The sequence below is a fragment of the Oncorhynchus clarkii genome, chromosome 13 (assembly GCF_045791955.1).
Source record: "Oncorhynchus clarkii lewisi isolate Uvic-CL-2024 chromosome 13, UVic_Ocla_1.0, whole genome shotgun sequence".
NCBI lineage: Eukaryota > Metazoa > Chordata > Actinopteri > Salmoniformes > Salmonidae > Oncorhynchus > Oncorhynchus clarkii.
The window spans coordinates 45,973,343-45,998,021 of record NC_092159.1 but is presented as its reverse complement, the minus strand read 5'-3'; the positions used below and the strand labels follow the sequence as shown (position 1 = coordinate 45,998,021).

At 42.6% G+C, this 24,679-nt stretch overlaps 2 protein-coding genes across 2 annotated transcripts; one reads left to right on the top strand and one right to left on the bottom strand.

Annotated features, from left to right (window-relative positions):
* Positions 1–894: 894 nt before the first annotated feature.
* Positions 895–4,956, bottom strand: LOC139364873 (uncharacterized). Its single transcript, XM_071102050.1, has 2 exons — positions 4,609–4,956; positions 895–3,330 (listed from the first exon to the last, which is right to left on the bottom strand). The coding sequence occupies exon 2, from the start codon at positions 3,233–3,235 to the stop codon at positions 2,063–2,065; it is 1,173 nt and encodes a 390-aa protein (XP_070958151.1). The 5' UTR covers positions 3,236–3,330; positions 4,609–4,956; the 3' UTR covers positions 895–2,062.
* A 16,120-nt stretch (positions 4,957–21,076) lies between these two features.
* On the top strand, positions 21,077–23,323 carry LOC139423567 (anoctamin-10-like). Its single transcript, XM_071175159.1, has one exon. The coding sequence runs from the start codon at positions 21,077–21,079 to the stop codon at positions 23,321–23,323; it is 2,247 nt and encodes a 748-aa protein (XP_071031260.1).
* The last annotated feature ends 1,356 nt before the right edge of the window (positions 23,324–24,679 follow it).

Below are 24,679 nucleotides of genomic sequence, written 5' to 3'. Positions count from 1 at the left end.
TATCTTAGTAAAAAATCTGCATGATGAGTGAACCTATGGGTGCCGTGCAGGGAGTGTAATTCATTTTGTTATGATGTAATCTTATTTCGTGAATGTGAATGTGTCTTCAGGCCCAGTCTAGCTCATACCACCCACATCCCCTGAAATCCCCTGTAATGACTATAATTGCAATTCCTCTGTAGCTGTGGTCTCGAACACACACTAGCTCATGACTGGCATGCAGACTCCACCCCTCAGGACTCGTTTGCTCCTGTCTGGATAGACAAAGCTCTATAGTCTTACTTGTCCAATCTGTTTTGCACTGCTGCTCTTCCTACATACGTAGCTATGTGTAAGTTAGGTCTCAGACAGGAGAAAAATGTGACAGAGGATATTCATTTAGGTTGAATATTCTAAATAGTTGACTTTTGTGCTCACTGATGAAATATTTTCTCAAAAGGCTGCTACTTAATCCCTGAAGAAATCTTTGAGTCAATGTAGAACAATCCCTCCTCTTCTGTTAGATAATGTGAGACAAAGCAAGATACATAATTTTTTAAAACAGGATACATATTTCCACAGTCTAAGTGGAGACTGCAACATGTTGTTTTCTCAGTGACTTAATAGATGGAGGAAATCTATGATAATGCATGCTTTAGTGGATATAATGGTGTCCTAACAGTGGGAGGATCAAGTGCAGGTGGGCAATCATTTTTGCTCGAGGGCCACATTGGGATTTCAAAATTCAACAGACGGTCGCACACATTTTCTCTTTACTCAAACCTCCCGCGGGTCAGATTGAATGGGCTCACAGGTCATTGCCCATCCCTGATACTGTATGTTGCCATCCCTGACCAAGTGGCTGCTTGACTTTTAGATGATTAGAAAGTGTATAATCAAAATGAGACACAAATATTTCATTTCAAAGATTTATTCACAAGTACAAAAAATGTATTTTCATACAGATATTCACAGAACAACAAATATTTTCATCACCTAGATACAGTTTACAGTGCATGTCGAGTAATTACACAGACCATGTACTCTTTGGACAAGGCTAACAAACAGTATTCGACTGAGACATGAAAACACACACTAGCTGAAGATGCCAGACACAGTGTGTTGTCCTACATGAAGCATATCACATTTCAATGATTGACATGGTGTGTGTCTGTCCTCACAGCTATGCTGTTGACTGTGCAATGGAATGATAGAGTATTAGTTGATTTCCAATTGTCATCATCCAAAGTCCATTGTGTTGCAATACATTAAAGAGATGACAATAGTTCAAAGTCCCCATTCAGGGACTGGAGACCGTCACCTTTCAGGTTATCTGTCCTCAGTGCCCTTCCTATGGTTGTGTTTACAGTTTAAAAGAATGTGGTGTTCTTTCCTCATGCATATTCAAAAACAATTAGTGCCAATGCCACGGCACTAATAATGAGTTTGTTGAAGCTCCAGTTGAATTACAGTGTACATTAGTTCAGCACCAGTTCACCTCAATGTCTCAATCACTGACATTGCTTTTCTGTGGCTGTGAGACCTTGAGAAGCAGCATTGTTGTACATGCAGAGTGGAGATGACAGTCAATAATACAGCATCCTCTGGAGAGGTGAGGCAGTGTTCTCTTGTGTCAGAGTGTTTTTGAGGGTCTCACAGTGTATGGGGCAGATGGCCACAAGTGAACCAACACATATAGCGTTGTGCTTTAATAAGGTGATGATGGGACTTTGTCCCTGTTACAGAAACTGTTCTCAATTGAGACGCAGATAAGCATTTAGGATTTAAGAGTAGAAAATCAGGACAATTCAAAATTAGAGGGTAAAAATACACACACTCCTAAACATAAAGGTAAATAGTTGGAATTGAGTAGTTGGGGTGGATCATAGTCCAGTTGGCCCAGGGCATTGGTTTGTCACTGTAGCAGCTCAGTGTGCCATGGTACTGTGGTGTTTAGAGTCTCTGTTCCCCTCTATCTCATTTTCACCATGTGTGTGGGCTTATGTTAGTATGCTAGCTCAGATTGAGCTTCCTCTTCTGGGATGGGACAGTTCACTGAGCATCCACTGACCCAGTCCTGGGCTCAGTTCACTTTAGCCAGCAGCTGCTCTGAGAAAAGCTTCTTGAGCTGGGCCACCTCTTCACTGAGGGAGCTGAGGTGGGACTTGAGGACATTGTTCTCTGTATGGTAATGAGACTCTGTCTGGCCCTGTAGGGGTGTAGGTTGGCCATACTGAGTGGACTCTTGCTGTTGTCGCCCCCTGTTGTCGCCCCCTCCCCCTCCCTCCTGCTTATGTGGCCAGACTCCAGCCCCCTCAGCTCCACCCAACATGATGTGTCCGTTGACTGCCTCCCGGGGACCGTCTCTTGCTCCCATTGACTGTATGGGGCTGTGCCTGTTGTCCTCTCCACTGCTGAGGATCTTGAAGCGCATTTTGTGAGGAAAGTTCTTTATGCCCTCCCCAGACTCCACTTTCCCCATCATCACTCTGGAGAGCTCCCCAGGGAAGTGTACACTGTGGTGCACCTGCGCCTCTGCAGGGGAGTGGTGGAGCTCGTAGCCCAGCTCCTCTGCTCTGTGTGGGGACAGTTTGCCATGATCACTCAGTCGGTCCTCAAAGGAGAGGGGGCTCCCTAAACTGGAGCTGCCAGGGGTGGAGAACCCAGAGTCCTCTGACATGCTGCCAGCGTCCCTGGAGCCTTGCACGCTGAACTGGCCCCCGTGGGAAGCAGGGTGGCTCCCTGGTCCACTGTGCAGATAGTAGTGTGGAGCCAAGGTCTGTGGAGCACAGGGGGCTGTGGGGAGGGGCAGGATGGGTGTGTTGGAGGGATCTTTGACCAGGCCGAAGCGGAACTTGAGAGCCAGCAGCTCGGCCCTGAGACGTGCGTTCTCTTCCAGCAGCGCCAGCACGCGATTCTCCACCACCATGTCGTTGACGCGGCGCTTCTCTCTGGAGCGCTTGGCCGCCTCGTTGTTCTTCTTGCGCTTGTCCCAATAGCCATCATCCTTCTTCTCACTGGGAATGAACTCACGCTTCCGTCTGAGGGCGTTTCCAGAGGTGGGCGGGTCATTGGTGCGCTTCAGAGCAGAGGTGCGTCCAAGCAGAGAGCGGGCCAGCAGACTGCTAGAGGTCAGGATGGACACGGCCTCGTCTGTGAAGGACAGGGTCTCACCAGGTGCAGCACTGGACTCCCCACCACTCTGCTCCCTCATGTCTTGAGAATCTTCTTCAAACATCTCACTGGTCACACTCATGATTTTTCTGTGTTGAGATTTTATGTTCTTCAGATAGTGTCTCAAAATCCAGTGTCGTTGAATGTTATGGTGGTAAATTGTTGCAATAATCCCACCTAGCGTTCAAAAGAGGAAGAATAAATGGAGAGGGGAATTTAGTTGTTATGCAAGACCAGTTACAACACAATGTTATGTAACCCCATTACATCTTTCCAGTTAAACTGGAGCTACTTGCACAACAACCCCACATGACTCTTGAATAAGAACCATGATGTACTAAGTGCTAAACAGACATGTCGATCTCTTTTGAAAATGTTTACAATATAATAATCAAAGTGGGCTCCTGCCAGTCTAAAGGTTAAAGGGTTAATTATAAGATCTATATTCGTATTCCTTTAATAAATAAGAGGCTAAAAGGTTTGTTTTTTCCCCTCCCAATTCTAAAGAAAGCTTTTATTTATTATCCCTGTTCTGACGCAATGACTGGAACTGGAGTCGCTTCATCAGACTAAATCAGTGTTAACCTACATGTAGGTTAATAACATAGTGTTATATAACACACCGTATCAATCTCTAGAACAATCTGTGCAATGACCTGCATTGATTGCCTTGTCTATTTTTTATTCCACCAAAACAAAATGGCTTAATTAACAGTTTGAGTTCACGATCAGACGTTATATCTTTCAGGAATCGAATTGCATCAAGGACATTTATTAGAGCACTAGCCTAGTTTGCAAGTTGATAATACTCCGCGCCCAACTGCTATTCCCTCCGTTCATTTACAATTGGTTCGCTGTATAGATCGAACTGTTAACCTAGCTACAGTACATCCCTAAACGAAGACTGAACTGGTTCTTCTCTAAACCGTTTAGTGGATGTCATTCTAAATTCCAGTCAGATATACAAAGGGAACGAAATAACGTATTGAAACAGCAATGGAAGTTACAACAAACTATTGCAATGAAGGTCCTTTTAAGCATACCTGTTCCACTAAATCTATTCAGATCATCTCAATTCATCATAATTTTGACTGTAAAGTGATCTACTGAATAGATCACTGGCGATGCCTAATAATGACATTTGTGGAGTAGTTGTGTGTGTGTGTATGTATGTATGTATGTATGTATGTATGTATGTATGTATGTATGTATGTATGTATGTATATATGTATGTATGTATGTATGTATATAACATTTATTTTACTTCTAAAGCTGAATCGAACGTTGGCTATAGTTTTCTTTACTTGGTATATTTTATATTATTTAACCTCAAATCATCGTAACCTACATAATTGATAGGCTTCTGTTGTAGGCAACAATGTTACATTTCTATTCTCTGTAGTATAAAGAAGGCACTGTTGAAATACATCTCATGAGTGAAAATTGTGAAATTACCTTGAGTTGGATTCTCGTTGTCTCGGAAAAACACCGATCTTTCAATTTCAGAAACGTGTCACAATTTAACAGAGCGATCGTAATAATTCAGCAGCTTCGATTCAGCACTGGGTCATCGAATACACAGGATACTTTGTTTCCTGCGCGGAGTAGGCTACTGTTGGCCTACTCAATATTAGGTTACTAGTCTCCCTGACACCCTGCGTCTCGCGTTTCTGCTCCACTTGGAATGCTGCAGCTCCTATTTGTTTCTTTCCCGGTGAAGTTCAGCCGAGGACGTTTCCTATCCTCACTTGAACCAATGGGCCGCATATGTGTGGTGCGCTCACTGAGACCGCCTCTCTCCCTGCCAAGACCCACCCCGCAAGGGACAGCTCACATAACGTTATCCTGCTCATGCATCATCAACTGAACTCGCTAGCCCATCCTTTCGTAACAATGAAGTAATATTGCCATCCCTGGCTCCCTCTCACTCTCCCTGCAGATTTCCAATAGACCTATGCTCTTCAACCAAAAATCAGCTTTAAAGGACGGCAAACGCGGTATCACGTCAATGTGAGTGACAGATCAGAGTTGTTGGAATAGAATTGAGAAAGAAAATGCCAGCAGTCATTATGTAAGCACTTCACAGTTTTCTAGCATATGGTGATCTCCACTGAATCCATTCTCATTCTAAAGGGGATATCCCTAAATAAAACCTGTATGTGTCTGGAGGGATATAGTTCAGGGAAATACTTTCTGTTTTCCATATAGCTTCTTATGCAATGATCCATTTTTCACAGTGTAAATGAACTCCTTAACATAAGCCAAGAGATTGACCCAGCCTTGTGAAATATTCTCAGAATCTCAGAAAAACACAGTATAGGCCTATTACATAACATAATGGAACATACTAAAGAAGTGTTTTGGATTTACTTACAGAATAATACAAAATGCTCTGAGACCAGGTTGCAACCATAGGGGTTCCATGAAAACAGCAGAATTCAGCAGTCACATGAGCTTTTAGAGTGGAACATACTGTATGCATCAGTCGAATGACCACCAAGCATCTGATGAAAATAAATCCTGGGTTTAAAAAAGACTCTTGAATTAGTTTCAAATCCAGACCATAAGCAACAGCTTGAGACTTTAGGAAATTCTTTCCCCCGCTGTCAGTCGTGTTCCTATAGGATTAATAGATTTTTAAACCATTTTCTTCCATCTATGGAATTTTATCTGGAAATAGATAGACACATTTTTCAATTCTAAATTGGTTAAACTACACACATACATGGAGTATACCAAACATTAGGAAAATCTTCTTAGTATTTAGTTGCACCCCTCCCTTTTGCCCTCAGAACAACCTCAATTCATCTGGCAAGGAGTATAGAAGGTGTGGAAAGCGTTCCACAGGGATGCTGGCCATGTTGACTCCAATGCTTCCCATAGTTGTGTCAAATTGTCCAGATGTCCTTTGGGTGGTGGACCATTCTTGATACACACAGAAAACTGTTGAGCATGAAAAATCCAGCAGCGTTGCAATTCTTGACAAAACGATGCGCCTGGCACCCAGTACCATACCCTGTTTAAAGATACTTAATTATCTAGTCTTGGCCATTCACCCTCTTTTTTTTCCTTCCCTTTATTTAACTAGGCAAGTCAGTTAAAGAACAAATTCTTATTTTCAATGACGTCCTAGGAACAGTGGGTTAACTGCCTGTTCAGGGGCAGAACGACAGATTTGTACCTTGTCAGCTCAGGTGTTTGAACTTGCAACCTTCCGGTTACTAGTCCAAAGCTCTAACGACCAGGCTACCCTGCCACATGGATCTATTCATATCTGTTCTTAGGCAAAACAAGATGAAATTAATTACAATGATTAAATGAATAGTGACTCATCATGTACTTTTGATGTTCATCTGTTTATACAGTGTGACGTCCATTGACCACTCGGCCTACAATAGCCAGGCGCTGCAAGGTGCTAGTGATGTCAGTTCCCAATTATCACCCTCTCTGTCCATTTGGTATGACCACAGGCGTTCCTCCGGCCCTCTCCACTAACTATGCAACCACTACGCACCCACCACAGCTGGCACAGTGCCTGCCTTGGTCCTCTCCCACTCAACAATCCCTTCAACAAAGCCTGCGTGAGTGCTTGCTGTTTGCGTGGGTCTTGGTTGCAGAATTGATCATTTGTGTTTGATGCAAAGCAAAGATATAAACAAACAAAAGATCACGTGAATCCTTCTTTAGTGGAGGTGGTCTGAGGCCCTCTCCTCTGACGTTACTAAACCGCCAGTGTGTCATTAGTAGCTAATGAGGTGGTTGTTCTGGGTCAGGATGAATTCCAGCCCATCTGGTCCAGCAAATGGCACAAGTCCTGTTGACACAAGTCCTGTTTTTTGCAGGGAGAGCACAATCAGTAATACTACTGGTGTGCATGCAGTAGCCTCTGTTTGGGATGCAGTACAAACTAGTCTCTTCTCAATGTATTTTCTATTAGGTTGTAATAGCTACAAAATGCAGGGCTCTCATTAACTAACACATTACAAAGTTACATCAGGATTTTGCTCCTTTAAACTGTACTACACTGTGCTGTGAAGGTTCTAATTCTATGGGGGCAGGGTTGAGGAGTAATGGATTACATGTAATCCGTTACATGTACGGGATTACAAACATGTAACTGTAATCCGTTACATTACCGGCAAAAATATTGTATTCAGATTAGAGATACTTTTCAAAAACTGATTACTTCGAGGGTTACTTTTAAATTCAGAAAGAATATTTGCGAAAAACATTTTTTTGACACTTCTCTGTTTTCTCAATGACTTTCAAATCAGAATTTCAAAAAACGCACGAGTTGAAGTTTGTTTAATCTGAGCGAGTCTGACCACAAATCAGAGACCACCACTATGATGACACATCAAATGTGTTCGATGGATCGCGGGAAAAGAGCAGGAATAGTGTTTTGTAGGCTATAGTCCCAGCTACTGTATGTCTTTCAATGGTACAACTGCTGTCGGCATATAAAGATTATACAACTTGAATAAACGCTTGGAGGTAAGGATGACAGCAGTGGTGTAGTCTATGGCGATATATACATCCACTTATTATTGATATCTACATAGCGCATTGATGTGTCACACTGCTGCTCTCTCATTTAGCTATTTGCGCCGTGCGGATTGTGGTTGTTGTGGATGGCTGTCCACAAATTGAAATGTGTATTTGAACCCAATAATGGTTGAATTCAAGAAGTTTAAGTTGTAAATCAATCATTGTTCTTGAAATCAGTGGACAGTCAGTGAAAAATGAGCTCTTGCAACAGCATATGGAATAAAAGTGGGACATTTATCTAATTCATGCAGATAAAAAAATCCATAGGCCTAATGGACACATGCTCAAACTCACACCCTTTTGATAGACTTAAATGGGCAGTCTGTAGTTGCTACATCCATTTTGGACATATAAATTATTTATAGTAATATAAGGATATCATTTAATTGTATTATTATATGTAGTAGACAGAAATAGGTTAGATGATGAAAAATGTAATATCCATATGTGGCCAGCTATGTAAACTTTAACATTTAACATCCTGCAATAGAAGTTGTTCAATTGGTAACATACATTTTTGTCTTCTTCTAATGTCTCTTAATGGTAAAGTAATCTAAAAGTAACTGAATGTAATTAGATTACATTACTGAGTTTGGGTAATCCAAAATGTTAGTTACTTTGGACAGGTAACTAGTAACTTAACGGATTACATTTAGAAAGTAACCTTCCCAACCCGTATGGGGTCAGGGATTAGTTGGATAACCCATTTTCTCCGGTGTTCTTCTGTACAGAACTCAATGTACATGGTGAGGTCACTGTCCTCCTCACTGTGTTTGCCATGGCTATCACAGGCCAAAGGAGATCAAACATCATGGGGCCAGGCACTAGTATATCTATCTATCTTACTGCAAGCTGGGGTGGGGTAGGTGGGAGATAGCTGGGATACATGCATGTATTCACAGACGTAATTGAACAGGTCATACTCCAATTCATATAATGGTACTCAATATCAGTGTCTTCAATTGAGTTAAAGGAACACTTTGATGTAACTGTAACTACACTGTAACACAGACTGCTTTTTTTGCCTTATTTGCCTGAAATACACATTCACTCGTGGAATTATACACTCGCATCATATAGTGATCTCTATAAATAAAAATATCTCTGTCCTACCTGCCAAGTGGGTGGTACACAGTGGCACAGAGGGACTCACAGTTCAGGTTGTTAATCCCAGCAAGACTGATCAACAGAATTGACCACTGGGAAAGGACAGGGAGGTTTTAGTGAAAGATGGTGGTACAGTGATGTTGTATAACGTCCTCTGGGACACACTGGGATCGTGCCTAAAATACCAACATGAGGAGTCCACTGAGGAGAACAAAGGCCATGATCTCTATACTATACTGTACTGTACATTCTGTTCTATTGACACACATGAATGATTGCTGTAACCTGGTCTCAGAGCATTTCATATGATTCTGTATGTAAATTCGGGACACTCCATTTAGTATGATATTCTACGTTTCGTATGGTATGTATTCATTTGTGGATGTCCATCACCCATTTCGTATGATATATTACGAATTACAATTTGTATTATATGTTATGAATTTGCAAATCGTACAATATGTTACGAATTTGCAAAACTTACAATATGTTAGGAATTCTAGTTAGGTGGCTAACGTTAGCTAGCTGGCTAATATTACCTAGGTTACGTTAAGTAGTTGAAAAGTTGCTAATTAGCTTAAATGCAATAGTTGTCCGTGATGAGATTCAAACTCGAAACCTAGATGTTCGCGTTGTACGCCCACTCATCCACTACAACCAACCACCTTAGCCTTAGTAACCATCTATCTTATGTAACCATACAAAACATAACATTTCATACTAATACCAGATTTAAATTTACTATGCTACGTCTAGTCTATGAGACCAGGCTGGATTACTGCAGGAAAAGATTTCACAACACTTCCTGCTCACCTGGACCACACCTTGTCAAAGTTTCTCTTTCTTTCTTTCTTTCTTTCTTTCTTTCTTTCTTTCTTTCTTTCTTTCTTTCTTTGTCTCTCTTCGTTGTGCCCCCCCCCTCACAGTCTCTATCTCTCGTCAAACTCTTTCAACCCTGTTGGCCTGTCTTGGATCATATCACAGCCTCATTCCAGAGGCTGTTTATTGTGTCTCAGTTTAGATAATGGGCTGCAACACGTTGACACGTTGCATCACTTATCTGCCCTGCACTCATTGACACGCTGTAGTGTCTAGTAAAACTACAGCATATCAGTTATTGCCGTTGAAGACACCCCAACCTGAAATAAAACTGTCATGTCCACATTTGACCCTCCTTTATAGGCTCAGCACCATCTATCCCTCCACTATCCCCTCCATACAGAGTCACACGTGCACTGTGCTGTAAAATGCAAGTTTAATTCTATATAGAATATTTCCACAATCTTGCAACATTTAGTTTTCCTGGATTTAGAATTAACTTCAAGCTCTGAATCAATGCTCCTCTGAGAGTTCCACACAGAAACACATTCATGTAACTCCCATCGAATCATCTATACACACAGCCACACCACTGCTTCTTAATCATAATCATATGAGTTGTATTGCGGCTCCTAAAAATAGAACATGACTCATTTTGTGTAACTTGGGGGTCTGTTTCATAACAGGGGGACTTAGCCCCCCCCCCCTTCTTAAATGGGCAATATGCTATTGCTACATACATTCTTTTACAAATTAATTATATATATCCATTGATTCTTATAAATGCCTTATGAGCATATTTTAACTGCCATGCCCCATCAGAACCATAAATATAAGCTTATTTTACTCCATTGTTTGTAAACAGTGCAATTGTAAACTAACACTGTATAGCCTCAAAACATGGTTAAAACTATAATTTTGACATCATGGATGGTCAGTCCTTGCATCCATAGCTTTGTCTATGGATTTTAGAGTGAGTTACATTTCCCCAGCCCCATCCCTCAGCTGTTTACCAGAACAGCAGCAGCGTTGTTATAGTTTGAACCGCAGATTGCCCCTTTAACTCTATACTGTGTCTATCACTCTCCATCTACTAAATCCAAAGCACATGCACTAACTCACAATGAACACTCAATGAACACACAGAACTTACTCTGTGTTAACATTTTGCCTTGGGGCAAACCACATGCGTTTCAGTATTAACCTCTGACACACACATGAGAAAAACATGAGAATAACAGAGCATTGTGACGAGGAACACAAGACCTCAGAGCCCTTCCTTCCACATGCTTCTATTCCTGGATTCTAAAATACGTCACACAGTTGCCACAGCAACCACTGCTGGTTGCAGAGAGGAGGGATGTGATGAAATAATCATAAAATGGGCAGGTAACAAATGGAAAATCATGTTTTCACATCCAGATCAGATCAATAAACCAGAAAAATACTTTCAGCCTAAAGTTATTTTCTTCACAATATGTTGAAAAGCACAAATGTTAATGATGCATGTGCAGACAGAGTATGAAAGCCATGTCTAGCCGTTCTTATTTTAGGTTGAGCTCTGTAAGCAGTTCTCTAGCTCAGTGCCAGGTTGGCTCCAGGAAGGAGCCCAATCTGCATTATTTCCTGTAACTGGGAACTTGTCACCTAATGCCATTATGTGACTCAATGTGTCACCAATCCATGTGTTGTTCAATGGGCACACTTTGACCTACAATCCTGGCTAGCTGCAGAGCGGATGTGACAGCCGTCTAGTGTGCAATTGTAAGAGGCAGTGCTCATTGAAAGTAGTCCTTTTTTCTTTGAACATAGCCTCTGATAAACACTTGTATTGGTTTCAAAGAGCATTAAAGCATATGGAATATAGCCTATTATGCAATACAATATGTTATTGCCTTCTTCCACTCTATTGAAATACAAATTAACAAGGAACTGAATGTATTTACAGTGGGGCAAAAAAGTATTTTGTCAGCTACCAATTGTGCAAGTTCTCCCACTTAAAGATGAGAGAGGCCTGTAATTTTCATCATAGGTACACTTCAACTATGACAGACAAAATGAGGGAAAAAATCCAGAAAATCACATTGTAGGATTTTTAATGAATTTATTTGCAAATTATGGTGGAAAATAAGTATTTGGTCACCTACAAACAAGCAAGATTTCTGTCTCTCACAGACCTGTAACTTCTTCTTTAAGAGGCTCCTCTGTCCTCCACTCGTTACCTGTATTAATGGCACCTGTTTGAACTTGTTATCAGTATAAAAGACACCTGTCCACAACCTCAAACAGTCACACTCCAAACTCCACTATGGCCAAGACCAAAGAGATGTCAAAGGACACCAGAAACAAAATTGTAGACCTGCACCAGGCTGGGAAGACTGAATCTGCAACAGGTAAGCAGCTTGGTTTAAAGAAATCAACTGTGGGAGCAATTATTAGGAAATGGAAGACATACAAGACCCCGTGGGGTGAAAATGATCACAAGAACGGTGAGCAAAAATCCCAGAACCACACAGGGGGACCTAGTGAGTGACCTGCAGAGAGCTGGGACCAAAGTAACAAAGTCTACCATCAGTAACACACTACGCCGCCAGGGACTCAAATCCTGCAGTGCCAGACGTGTCCCCCTGCTTAAGCCAGTACATGTCCAGACCCGTCTGAAGTTTGCTAGAGAGCATTTGGATGATCCAGAAGAAGATTGGGAGAATGTCATATGGTCAGATGAAACCAAAATATAACTTTTTTGTCATGTTTGGAGGACAAAGAATGCTGAGTTGCATCCAAAGAACACCATACCTACTGTGAAGCATGGGAGTGGAAACATCATGCTTTGGGGCTGTTTTTCTGCAAAGGGACCAGGACGACTGATCCGTGTAAAGGAAAGAATGAATGGGGCCATGTATCGTGAGATTTTGAGTGAAAACCTCCTTCCATCAGCAAGGGCATTGAAGATGAAACGTGGCTGGTTCTTTCAGCATGACAATGATCCCAAACACACCGCTCGGGCAACGAAGGAGTGGCTTCGTAAGAAGCATTTCAAGGTCCTCGAGTGGCCAAACCAGTCTCCAGATCTCAACCCCATAGAACATCTTTGGAGGGAGTTGAAAGTCCGTGTTGCCCAGCAACAGCCCCAAAACATCACTGCTCTAGAGGAGATCTGCATGGAGGAATGGGCCAAAATACCAGCAACAGTGTGTGAAAACCTTGTGAAGACTTATAGAAAACGTTTGACCTCTGTCACTGCCAACAAAGGGTATATAACAAAGTATTGAGAAACTTTTGTTATTGACCAAATACTTATTTTCCACCATAATTTGCAAATAAATTCATTAAAAATTCTACAATGTGATTTTCTGGATTTTTTTCCCCTCATTTTGTCTGTCATAATTGAAGTGTACCTAGGATGAAAATTACAGGCCTCTCTCATCTTTTTAAGTGGGAGAACTTTCACAATTGGTGGCTGACTAAATACTTTTTTGCCCCACTGTATATTTGTTGTGCAACTACTCTACTATGACATCTGTCATGAAGTCAAACGCATTGTTAAGTTGTCATGAAATAAGATATAAATCCTCAGAGCTTGTGACGGAGGGAGTTGTGTGTGGGAGGGGGGTCTTAGTTGTATTATTCTTACTGGTGGGTTGGTGTTGTTGAACAATCTATAGCACAGAGGGGTGGGGGTAGAGAGTGAGTGCATGACTAGGGTTATGTAACCCATGCTGTGCACTTACATAATACATTCATAATCAGCCTCAAGGACAGATATATATGGCCTAGTTTCCACCTTGTGCCTGCCAGCATACCAGTGGCACAGTGTCCTGAACACTAATTTCACTGCTGGCTGCAGAGGGAAAAGGCTTGGGATTGTTCAGCATATGTATAGTTTTTCAGATTTTTTTATGTCAGATATGAATGATATGTGTCTAAGGAAGACAAAAAATGCATTTGCAATAAAAATGTTGAGACAAATATGGCCACAGATGTTTTGGTGTGAGGCTGATAGACATACTTTTTTGGTTTGCTAATCCCTCCTGTAGTTGAGAACCTTTAGACATGACATGACACATGAAGGCCTAACACACCGCAAGGCCCTGAGCCATGTCAAACAGATTATTTTCCAAGTGTGCATGCAAGAGCCACCCTGCCATTACTCTATTTATACTTTCACAGCTACAGACTCTTCCAGTATGCCATGCTCCAGACATTTTGGAATGTCCCTCTACTCGTGTCACCTCTGCTCTTCCACCAACATTGCTGAGCTAATGACCAGTTCCAATACTGATTCCACCACACTACCAAAGCTAAATCAAAACTCCCTTTTTTTTCCCACTGCTAACATGACCATATCAGCACAGCCTGGCTCAGTGTAACTCTGTGTATTGCGAAACCGTTAAATGACCTGTCAATCAATATCAGTTGGCCTATGTTCAAAATAGTTGTTGCATCATCCTCAGATAACCGCCTCCCTCTCATTAATTTGAAGTTGAAACATGTTGTACTATCCAGATTAGTGCTGTAGTGTCAGAGTGAATCCACTCAAACAAAGGAACTAGGTTAGTGTTGTTATCAGAGAGGACTTCCTCCATCATACTCACTTATTCTGTTGCCAGAGACAACTAAGTACACTTCATAACACCCTCTAATGTAACATGTTGGATCAACACTGCCAGGCACATGCTCAGATAGACAGGGGTCTTTCCATCACTGTAATTACACCAATTCATTTTCAGAGTTAGTTGGCAGAATTAGTATTCACAGCTTCAGTGATGGGTACTCCTTGTTGGACTAATGTTTTGCCGATGATGTGATGTTGAGGTTTATGTCATGTCTATTGGTGTTCCAGAAAAAGATCCAAAGGCTTTCTCAAGTAAAGGTACTGCAAGTACAGTCTTTCCACTAACTCCATAAATAGAGTAATGGCAGTACAGAGGAAGAACAGTGAAAAAAGGCTTTGAACAGTTGGCTGTAAGAGCTTAACCCAAAGTTACTTCAGCCCCTGATCCTCTGAACAAACCCCATGCCAGAGCTAGTCGCCAAGGCTAATAACACATTCTGATTGGTCAGTGATGGGAACTGTCATCTACTGTCATCAAATATAGGCTATGTAATTGTGACATGGGGACAATAGGTTGGGCTGAGCCTCACTTGCTATCATTCCTTTCCTGGATTGAGAAACCCTGGGGTTTTTCAATTGCTCCATGCTGCTACTTTGACAATTGATAAAGGATTTATTGTGGAAGTGTACAATAATGCATACTGGTGTTGAATCACCACAGAGAAAAGATTCCCAGCTGGTGGAGTCTAACTAGCCTGGTATATACCAGACTGATTTACCGCTGTAGCGAACCAGTCATGGGTCGTTCCATGTCATTTCAGCATGCCATGACAACCACCATCTCAGATTGTTCTGAAATCATTTCTGTAGGAAGAAGCAGATAAGATAAGCATTCCATAAGCATTATTGTGTTAAAATATAATTTGATCTCTGAGGAATTAAGCTGATTGATTGCACCCAAATTGGCAATTTTAATATGTAGGATTCATATAATCAATAGTTATAGTACCTAACAGCCAATTTGGACCAAACTTTTTTCTAACAATGAGTAAGACATGAGGAATCCAAATAATTAGTCAAACCCTACGCCAATCCCACCCCAACAACAACTATATAGTGTCAGTTCTCTATGATTGACAAGTCGTATGGAGCTGTGGCTCAGAGTTTTGAATCTTCATCCTATGTAATGTATTCTCAGTAAATTTGGTATGTACCCCCCTCTTTTCCACATGATCTAGTGGTCAGAATGAGACATACACCCAACAAATTCAATGACAAATTTCTCTGAACATACTACACTGAACAAAAATATAAACTCAATATCTACAGTGTTGATTTCATGAGCTGAAATAAAAGATCCCAGAAATGTCCATAAGCTTATTTCTCTCAAATGTTGTGCACTAATTTGGTTACATCCCTGTTAGGGAGCATTTCTCATTTGCCAAGATAATCCATCAACCTGACAGGTGTGGCATATCAAGAAGCTGATTAAACAGCATGATCATTACACAGGTGCATCTTGTGCTGGGGACAATAAAAGGCCACTCTAAAATGTGCAGTTTTGTCACACAACACAATGCCACAGATATCTCAAGTTTTGAGGGAGTGTGCAATTGGCATGCTGGTTGCAGGGTTGTCCACCAAAGCTGTTGCTAGAAAATGTAATGTTCATATCTCTACCATAAGCCGCCTCCTACGTAATTTTAGAGAATTTGGCAGTACATTCAACCGGCCTCACAACAGCTGACCACCTTATGGTGTTGTGTGGGTGAGCGGTTTGCTGAGGTCAACATTGTGAACAGAGTGATCCATGTTGGGGTTATGGTATTGGCAGGCATAAGCTACGGACAATGAACACAACTGCATTTTATCGATGGCAATTTGAATGCACAGAGATACCATGACGGGATCCTGAGGCCCATTGTTGTGCCATTCATCCACCACCATCACCTCATGTTTCAGCATGATAATTCACGGCCCCATGTCGCAAGGATCTGTACACAACTCCTGGAAGCTGAAAATGTCCCAGTTCTTCCATGGCCTGCATACTTACTAGACATGTCACCAATTGAGCAAGTTTGGAATGCTCACTATGTGGGGGGTCCGTGGGATGTGGGGGGTTGTGGGATGTGGGGGGTCCGTGGGATGTGGGTGGTCCGTGGGTTGTTTTTGACCATTTCTTTAATTACTCAAGTCTAACTCATTGTTAGAATCGGATTTTAGCTACTATATTTATTCTATATTATATGAATCCTATAAATTAAAATGGCAAATTTGGGTGCAATTAATTAGGTACATTTTTTAGAGATTAAATTATATTTCAACAAAATAATGTTGCAGGAATGCTGTAACATTATCTGTTTCTAACAACAGAAACAATTTCAGAACAATCTGAGATGGCGGGTGTCGAATTCCTCTTTCTTGGGCTTTTTGAGGTGGAACTACCCTCATGCAAGCTTGTGGGATCAGGCGGCTCGCAAGTGTGACAATCTTAGGCGTAGTGGGTGAGGAGTCAGGTGCAGGAGGCAGAAAGTTCTGAATAGCGCTTTATTCAGCACCGGGCAAAATAGTATATACAACGAAACGGAGCGTCATAAAACAAATGCCCAAAACAGGAACCAAACCAAGATCGCACTACCACACATACAAAGTGGGAATAAACAAGCCCGCACGAAGAGCAGGCGGGCCTACCGACTTAAAAAATAGTCCAATTAAAAGTCTAAACAAGAAACAGGTGAAACAAATCAGACCAAACCAACAGAAAAGGGAAAAAAATGATCGGTGGCAGTATGACAGGTTAAAGGAAATATTCATAGCCTGTTATACATTAAAAAGTATTAGTAAGTTTATAGTATGTGAGGATCTTAAAACATCTAAGGTTAAAAAGATGCATTCAGTATTGGTTGATAGAGATTGATAACATTCATATAATTGTGTTAAAGTTAAAATCTGTCAAAGGGTACGAATTGTGAGAGTAATGTGTAAACGTTATATTGATTACTTTATTTTGTGGTGCCTAAAAATGTTAATCTGTGATCTACGAAATGCTCTTAATCTATGAGCCGGAGATCGATTGCTCTGGTCTCCAGCCATATTCCTGGGGAAAATCGCGGTCTTTTCTCATTACACTAAACGTTGAATTGAGAATACAACACCGTATCACACTCGTGATTATTTCTCCCCTGTTTTCAGGGGCGTAACAGCAGCTAGTAGGCCGGTGACGAGACCGCCGAGCACCACCCAAACAGGAAGGGGAGCCACCTTCGGTAGGAGTTGTGACAGCAAGGCTAGAGTCCAACTATTCATCATCTAATTGTGACAACCTTGTCTTTGTTTTTGGCCCTTGTAATGTTGTCTTATTGAATTAGACAAAAACAAATTTAAAGGGGGGGGTAAAGAAGGAGAAAGGGAGAGAGCAGGGTATAGTGAGGACAATGGCATACCATAGTTGGGCCATTTGAGGACTGTTGGTTGTTATTACACCATGGACCCTCTTCCAATGTTGGTTTATTAATTTCAATTAATTTATTCGGATGGCAGAACAGGCAAGTCAGAATCTCCTGTAAAACAGATGTTATATATATCTTATGTGTAGAACCAAAACAGTCTGCCCTCCTGGAAGTAAGTTCAAACATTTGTGCTTCCATTAATTTACATTTAAAGTTTTACAGAATATTTTCTTCTTTGAGATGCAAATGCACTCAAACTGTTTCCCAAACATAAACCTTGCACTCATTCATTACCTACGCAAAAAGTGATTTATTCCCTCATCAACCTTTCTTCTTTTTATCCACCTCAAAGGACCTCATAGATGTCAGTTACTTTAGATTGAAAGAAGAAAACAGGCTTTTAGTGGTCATGAAGTATTCATTGATGTATATCTGTTCCGTGGAAGAAAACGTGTACACATCTATCTGGCAGACGGGCAGAGCCACTTGTGAGCTTCCTGATGGACTCTGTATGATGGGGGTGAGGTGAGTGAGTCATCCTCTAGGCTTGTCTCTGCTGGCAGTTTGTTGGGCCCCATCTCATCTCAGGGTATTTGAAGGAGTGGTGATGTCACAGCTACACTCTGCCTGAGGCCACACAGACTGCTCTTCTTATTGACAAATATTGACGAGAGTGAGACTGGAATGAATGGACTGTTCTGTCTCTCTCGTTCACTCCTGCATCTTACCCTCCTCTCTCTCACCCTCTTCCTTCCCCACTCCCTGTTTTCTCTGCTGTTTTCTGGCTGGAGGTATGCATATTCATTTTCCCAGAAGAAATTACGAAAGTCAGCCAATTGGTTTCCAAGAAATGCTGGAACGCTGTGTGAGGCTTGGCATCGCTCCAATGGCTTTTGTTAGACTCAACTGTATCAATTGCATAATAAACACTACACTGCAGGCTTTGTATACAAGCCTATGAGTCAGAGACTCATATTTCAATGGTATTTCAGAAATAGAAAAACGAATCAGTTTAGCAGGAGGTGTTGTTGAGGTGTTATTTTTGCTTGGTGTTAACTGGTGCACATCACAGGTAGCAGTGTTCTATCACTAAGTAGGATATTAGTGACTCATAGCTGGATTAGTCACACAAGTTGCATAAATTATTTTCAGTCGTCAGCAACACCCTGATTCATATTACCCTTGTAGTGACTTTGGAGCTACCGTACTGTATAGGAAATGCTTTCTCCTATTTGTAAGGGTGATATCACCATCTTCTGGTAAAAGATGGTATCACATGTCTGAATCCACCCACAGTCTCCTTGCTGTGCTAATTTAATAGACCTACATATTACTGTTAATTGGATCAACTATTTTTTACATTTTGAAGAGGAAATGACCACTCATTTTCAGGTTAGTAAATTAATGATATTGTATGTTTTGATTATGAGAGTATGAACGCTACATTGCCTATAGAAAGCTTAGCCAATTGGTTTCCAAGAAATGCTGGAACGCTGTGTGAGGCTTGGCATCGCTCCAATGGCTTTTACATTTTGAAGAGGAAATGACCACTCATTTTCAGGTGAACCTTTTTTCACATTTTGTTGTGTTACAAAGTGGGATTGAAATAGATTGTACGTTTTTTTTGCCATTAATTAGACGCAAAATACTCCATAATGTCAAAGTGAAAAGAAAATTCGACACATTTTTACAACTTAATGAAAAATCTATAACTAAAATATAGTCGAAGGCATAAGTATTCACCCCCTTTGTTTAGGCAAGCCTAAATTATTTCTGAAGTAAAATGTTTGCTTAACAAATCACATAATAAGTTATATGGACTCTGTGTGAAATAATAGGGGATGACATGATTTTTAAAGGACCAACCTTTCCTATGACACCCATACTGTACATACAACATCTGTAAGTTCTCTCAGGCAAGTGTTGAATTTCAAGCACAGATTCAACTACAAAGACCAGGGAGTTTTTCGAAAGCCTCTTAAAGAAGGGCAGTAATTGGTAGATGGTTAACAATAACACATCAGGAATTGTATATATCTTTAAGCATGGTCAAGTTAATAATTATGCTGTGGATGATGTACTAAACCACCCAGACACATCAAAGATGCAGTCGTCCTTCTGAACTGAGCTGCAGGAAAGGAAGGAAACTGCTTAGGGATGTCACCATGAGGCCATTGGGCGACACAGTTCAATGGCTGTGACGCGAGAAAACTGAGGAGGGATCAGCAACATTGTAGGGACTCCGCAATAATTACTTACATGACAGAGTGATAAGAAGAATAAAAATATGAAGATGTTTTTTTTGTTTTGTTTTAACATGCATGTGTATGCAAAGTAATAGTGAAAAGAAAAAAAACATGGCAAAGGAATACTCTTTTTGGCCTGAATGCAAAGCCTTATGTTTAGGGAATGTCTAACACAACACATCACCGAATAGCTGCCTTCTTATTTTCAAGCATGGTGGCTGCTGCATCATGGTATGTGGGTAGCCTAGTGATTAGAGCGTCGGGCCAGTAACCAAAAGGTTGCTGGGTTGAATCCCTGAGCTGACAAGGTCAAAATCTGTTGTTCTTCCCCTGAACAAGGCAGTTAACCCACTGTTCCCCTTTAGGAAAACCACAGCAATTGATCTTTCAGCAGGACAATAACCTTCAACAAAAACCCAAATCTACACTGGAGTTTCTTACTAAGAAGACAGTCAAGTTACAGTTTTGACTTAAATCTGCTTGAAAATCTAAGATTTGAAAATGGCTCTCGAGCCATGATTCCCTACACCTTGACAGAGCTTGAAGAATTTTGAAAAGAATAATGGGCCAATATTGCACAATACAGGTGTGCAAAACTCTTAGAGACTTACCCAAGAAGACTCACATTTGCAATAACTGCCAAAGGTTTTCTAACATGTATTGAATCAGAGGGTTGAATACTTATCTAATCAAGGTATATTAATGTTTTATTTTGTATTTTTTACATTTTCTTCCATTATGACATAACAAGAGTATTTTGTGTAGATTGTTGGGGAAAAAAGACAATAAAATCCATTTCAATCCCACTTTGTAACACAATAAAATGTGAAGAAATCCAAGGTTGTAGACTTTTTAAAAAAGTTTTATAAAAAGGTGTGCAAAATGTTTTCCTGCAGTCTCAATGCCACCACCTCAGTGCCCAGAATGAGATGAATGCTCATTTCTTTACAGCTCAGTGTATGAGAAAACAGGACATTCTTCTAGGTTGTCACTAGTTACCACAGCCACAAAGTCCGAATTATGGCTAAACCCCACCTATTTCTACAATTTATCTTCTCAAAATATTTTTTTTTTACCTAACCTTATCCCTAACCACATTGCTAACCTTATGCCTAACCCTAAATTAAAACCAAAAAGCTAATGTTGACTTTGTGGCTGTTGCTAACTAGTGACAAAAATTATTCTATGACATTGTGCTGATGTCACAATGTAACTGCACTGTGCTGCCCCACTGTCAGACATTCTCACAGCTACAGCTAGTGTCATCATACATCCCTGTGGCACTGTGTGCTGAGACAATCTTGTCCATCGAAGCCCTGTCCCTGTACCCTGTGAAGAGAAGAGAGGAAGCAGGGGGCTGGCGAAACCTACGCAGAACCCCCTGTCAACACCAGGAAGAAGGAACCATGACCGCCCTTCGGGACAACATGTTATTAGGAGGAGGGAACACACGGAGGAAAGAACTCACCAACATCACCATGGCAGCCTTCATGCTCCCTGTGCAGCACCTCAATGAGATCACCTCTCTGATTCTGCTGGAGTTCCACCCTGAGGTGGAGGCTGACACTGTGGACTGGCTCCTGGGGAAGATCCTTACACCCGAGCCCCTGGGGGGACTAGACCTCTTGGCCAGAGTGATCAGCCAGACCAGGGCCGGGGGTGCCATCATGGTGGTGGGGGCCACGCCAGAGCGGCTGCTCCTGGAGGCTGACGAGGACCTTCTGTTCAGACACAAGCCCTGCTGCCCTATAGGAGGTCAGGCACGGGAGGTGGGGGACCTGGGGGGGACACGCCCCACAGAGGGGGTGTATGGGATGCTGTCATCGGCTGAGTGTGTGACCCTGGTGCAGAGGATCCTAGACAGGCTGAGAGTGGGGGAGGGGGAGGAAATTCAGGTGCTCCAGCGGATTCCCCTCCTTCCAGGAGAACCAGTGATGGCCAGTCTGTCCCGCTTAAGAGTCCTAACTAGCATCTACCCCCTACATGAAGCGCCACTGCTTCAGAGCCTCCAGGGGAGGTGGTGGGCTGGCTGGTGTGGCCTCAAACCCTTCAGCCAGAGAGAGCATTGGCAGCTGCTGGAAGATATCAGGGCTTATTTCGGGGAGGCGGTGGCCCTCTACTTTGGGTTTGAGGGTTCGCTGGTCAATGCTCTCCTCATGAAATCCACATTGTCCATGTTTCTCTCCTTCTACCCCCTCAGGCTGGGGAACAACCTGGTCTTTTTCACCCTCTCTAGTGTGGTGTGGTCAGAGCTGTTCCTGCAGGGTTGGAGGGAGAAGAGCAAAGCCCTGCAGAGGGACTGGGGGACTGTGGTCACTCTTCCGTCACACAGTCACTCATCAACAGCAGCAGCGGTGCCCAGGGTGGCACAGGGCACAGCACCACCACAGTCCCAGATCGATGCCCACCCTTTTGGAAAGATGAGCTTGAGGAGACTGCAACACTCCTTTGCCTTCCTAACCTGCACCCTCTGCCTCTCCTCCATCCCAATCCTGATGTATTTACACCTAGATGGACTAGTGGGCGACTTCCTCCTGAGAGAAGAGCTCAGTTTCCTCTTTCACAACATCCTTGTCTACCTCCCCAAAATCGCCCTCACGGTTGCCATGGCAGGGATGGACTGTGTTGCATTCCAACTGTCCCAAGGCCTCAGCCTTGATCCCGAGCCGCCAGGGCATCAGTCACCAAGGCAACAGCCCCTGCTCCCTGAGGTTATCCTCTCCTGCCTCTTCAACCACTTTTCCATCCACCTCTACAGGGCTCTGGTCCTGAATGACCTCACCATGGTGCGCTTTCACCTATCTGTGCAGCTGGCCACCCACCTGGGCATTAAGCTGCTGTCCGCCACGCTATTGCGCCGCCTGAGGAGGATGAGGATGCCCCCTGGCCGCGCCCACCAGGAACATCAGTCTCCCGTCCTTAGACAGATCACAGAGCAGAGCAACAGACCACTGTGTGACACCCAGACCTGGAGCTACCTGGAGCTCCTCATCTCCTACTGCCACGTCATGTTCTTCTCAGGCATCTACCCCCAGTGTGCCCTCTGGTGCCTGTTGACCATCATAGCTAAATCCTGCATGGACTTGTGGCACCTGTGTTCAGGCGCACGCCGCCCCTTCCCCAGAACATCCCCTGGGGGTAACGTTTTGTGGCAGCGGGTCTTCTGTGGCTTTGAGGCCCTGGCTGTCCTGCTCAACTCCCTCCTGCTGTGGTCCTCTCTGGAGTTCAGGCTTCTCTTCCTGAGTTATACTGGGTGGGAAATGCTCAGGGCCTTCCTCCTGCTGCAGCTGTCGCTGCTGAGCCTGAGAGGGGCGGTCACCTTCCTGCTCCTCCACCTGGCCTGGTTTGTTGGCAGAAAGGCAGAGCGGCCTGAGACTCGCCAACCCCACCTCCACAGGCTCCATCGCCACCAGCACCATCAACAGCAGCACTCTCACATACTGTAGAGATGCAGCAGCCACTCAGCTTTAGGCTTTGTGGGAGGATCATTGTGTCCTGCAAATAAAGTGAGGAGTGAGGAGTGACATACTGTAGGTGTGCTGTTTGTGCGTGTGTGTAGGGGTATCATTTTTCTTTTACAGAGTCTATCAACTTTGGCATTAGAGTACAGAAAGCTTTCTCAAACAAATCAAGCTCACACATCTATATCTGGGATCTTTAGAGGGTCATTCTTAACCGTTGTCCCATCTACTGTAGGCTATGCCCAGGCTTTTGGCCTACGTTGAATGGTGATAACAGTCAGACAATTACCACTGTGACTGGAGTCCTTCCGCCCTGGCAGTGGGACTGACAGATGGTGCTAAGCAAGGCTAAACTCAGTGGTCATGTCTGTGACCTCACAGATGAGACACTCTCCACTGATCACAGACCGGAGAAAGTCCTAGTAGGAGAAAGTCCTGTTTTAATGATCAGCTTTTTGAGACTGATATATGTTTGGTAAACACATGACCGAGCTACAGTATGTATCAAATATGTATCTGCATTAATAAAGACACTGCACATTACTAGATTACTAGACAGTGTTTATGGACTTACACCCAGGCCTTCCAGTGCCATAAGAGGGTGCTGCTAGCCTTTGATCCTTCAAACATTGCTATTGCTTTCTAAATTGCAACTCAGACATAGCAGGTAGTCTCCTGGGTTCTTTCTTCTACATTTTAATAAGATATAACTTAAAAATAATGTAATGTGAAAGTTATTGTAGTTTAGGCCAGACTTTGGCCTAAACGGCTCCGCCCACAACCATAAGGCTCTCCAGAGGTGCTGCACAACGCATCACCGGGGGCAAACTACCTGCCCTCCAGAACACCTACACCACCCGATGTCACAGGAAGGCCAAAAAGATCATCAAGGACAACAACCACCTTAGCCACTGCCTGTTCACCCCGCTATCATCCAGAAGGCAAGGTCAGTACAGCTGCATCAAAGCTGGGACCGAGAGACTGAAAAACAGCTTCTATCTCAAGGCCATCAGACTGTTAAACAGCCATCACTAACATTGAGTGGCTGCTGCCAACATACTGACTCAAATCTCTAGCCACTTGAGTAATTAAAAATGGGATGCAATAAATGTATCACTTGGCACTTTAAACAATGCCACTTTATATAATGATTACATACCCTACATTACTCATCTCATTTGTATATAGTCATATATAGTCCTACAGCCACCCTACAATCTAAGCTTGTTGCCCTCAATCTCACACAAATTATCAATGAACCCACCAGGTACCACCCCAAAGCCGTAAACACGGGCACCCTCAAAGATATCCTCCTAACCAACTTGCCCTCTAAATACACCT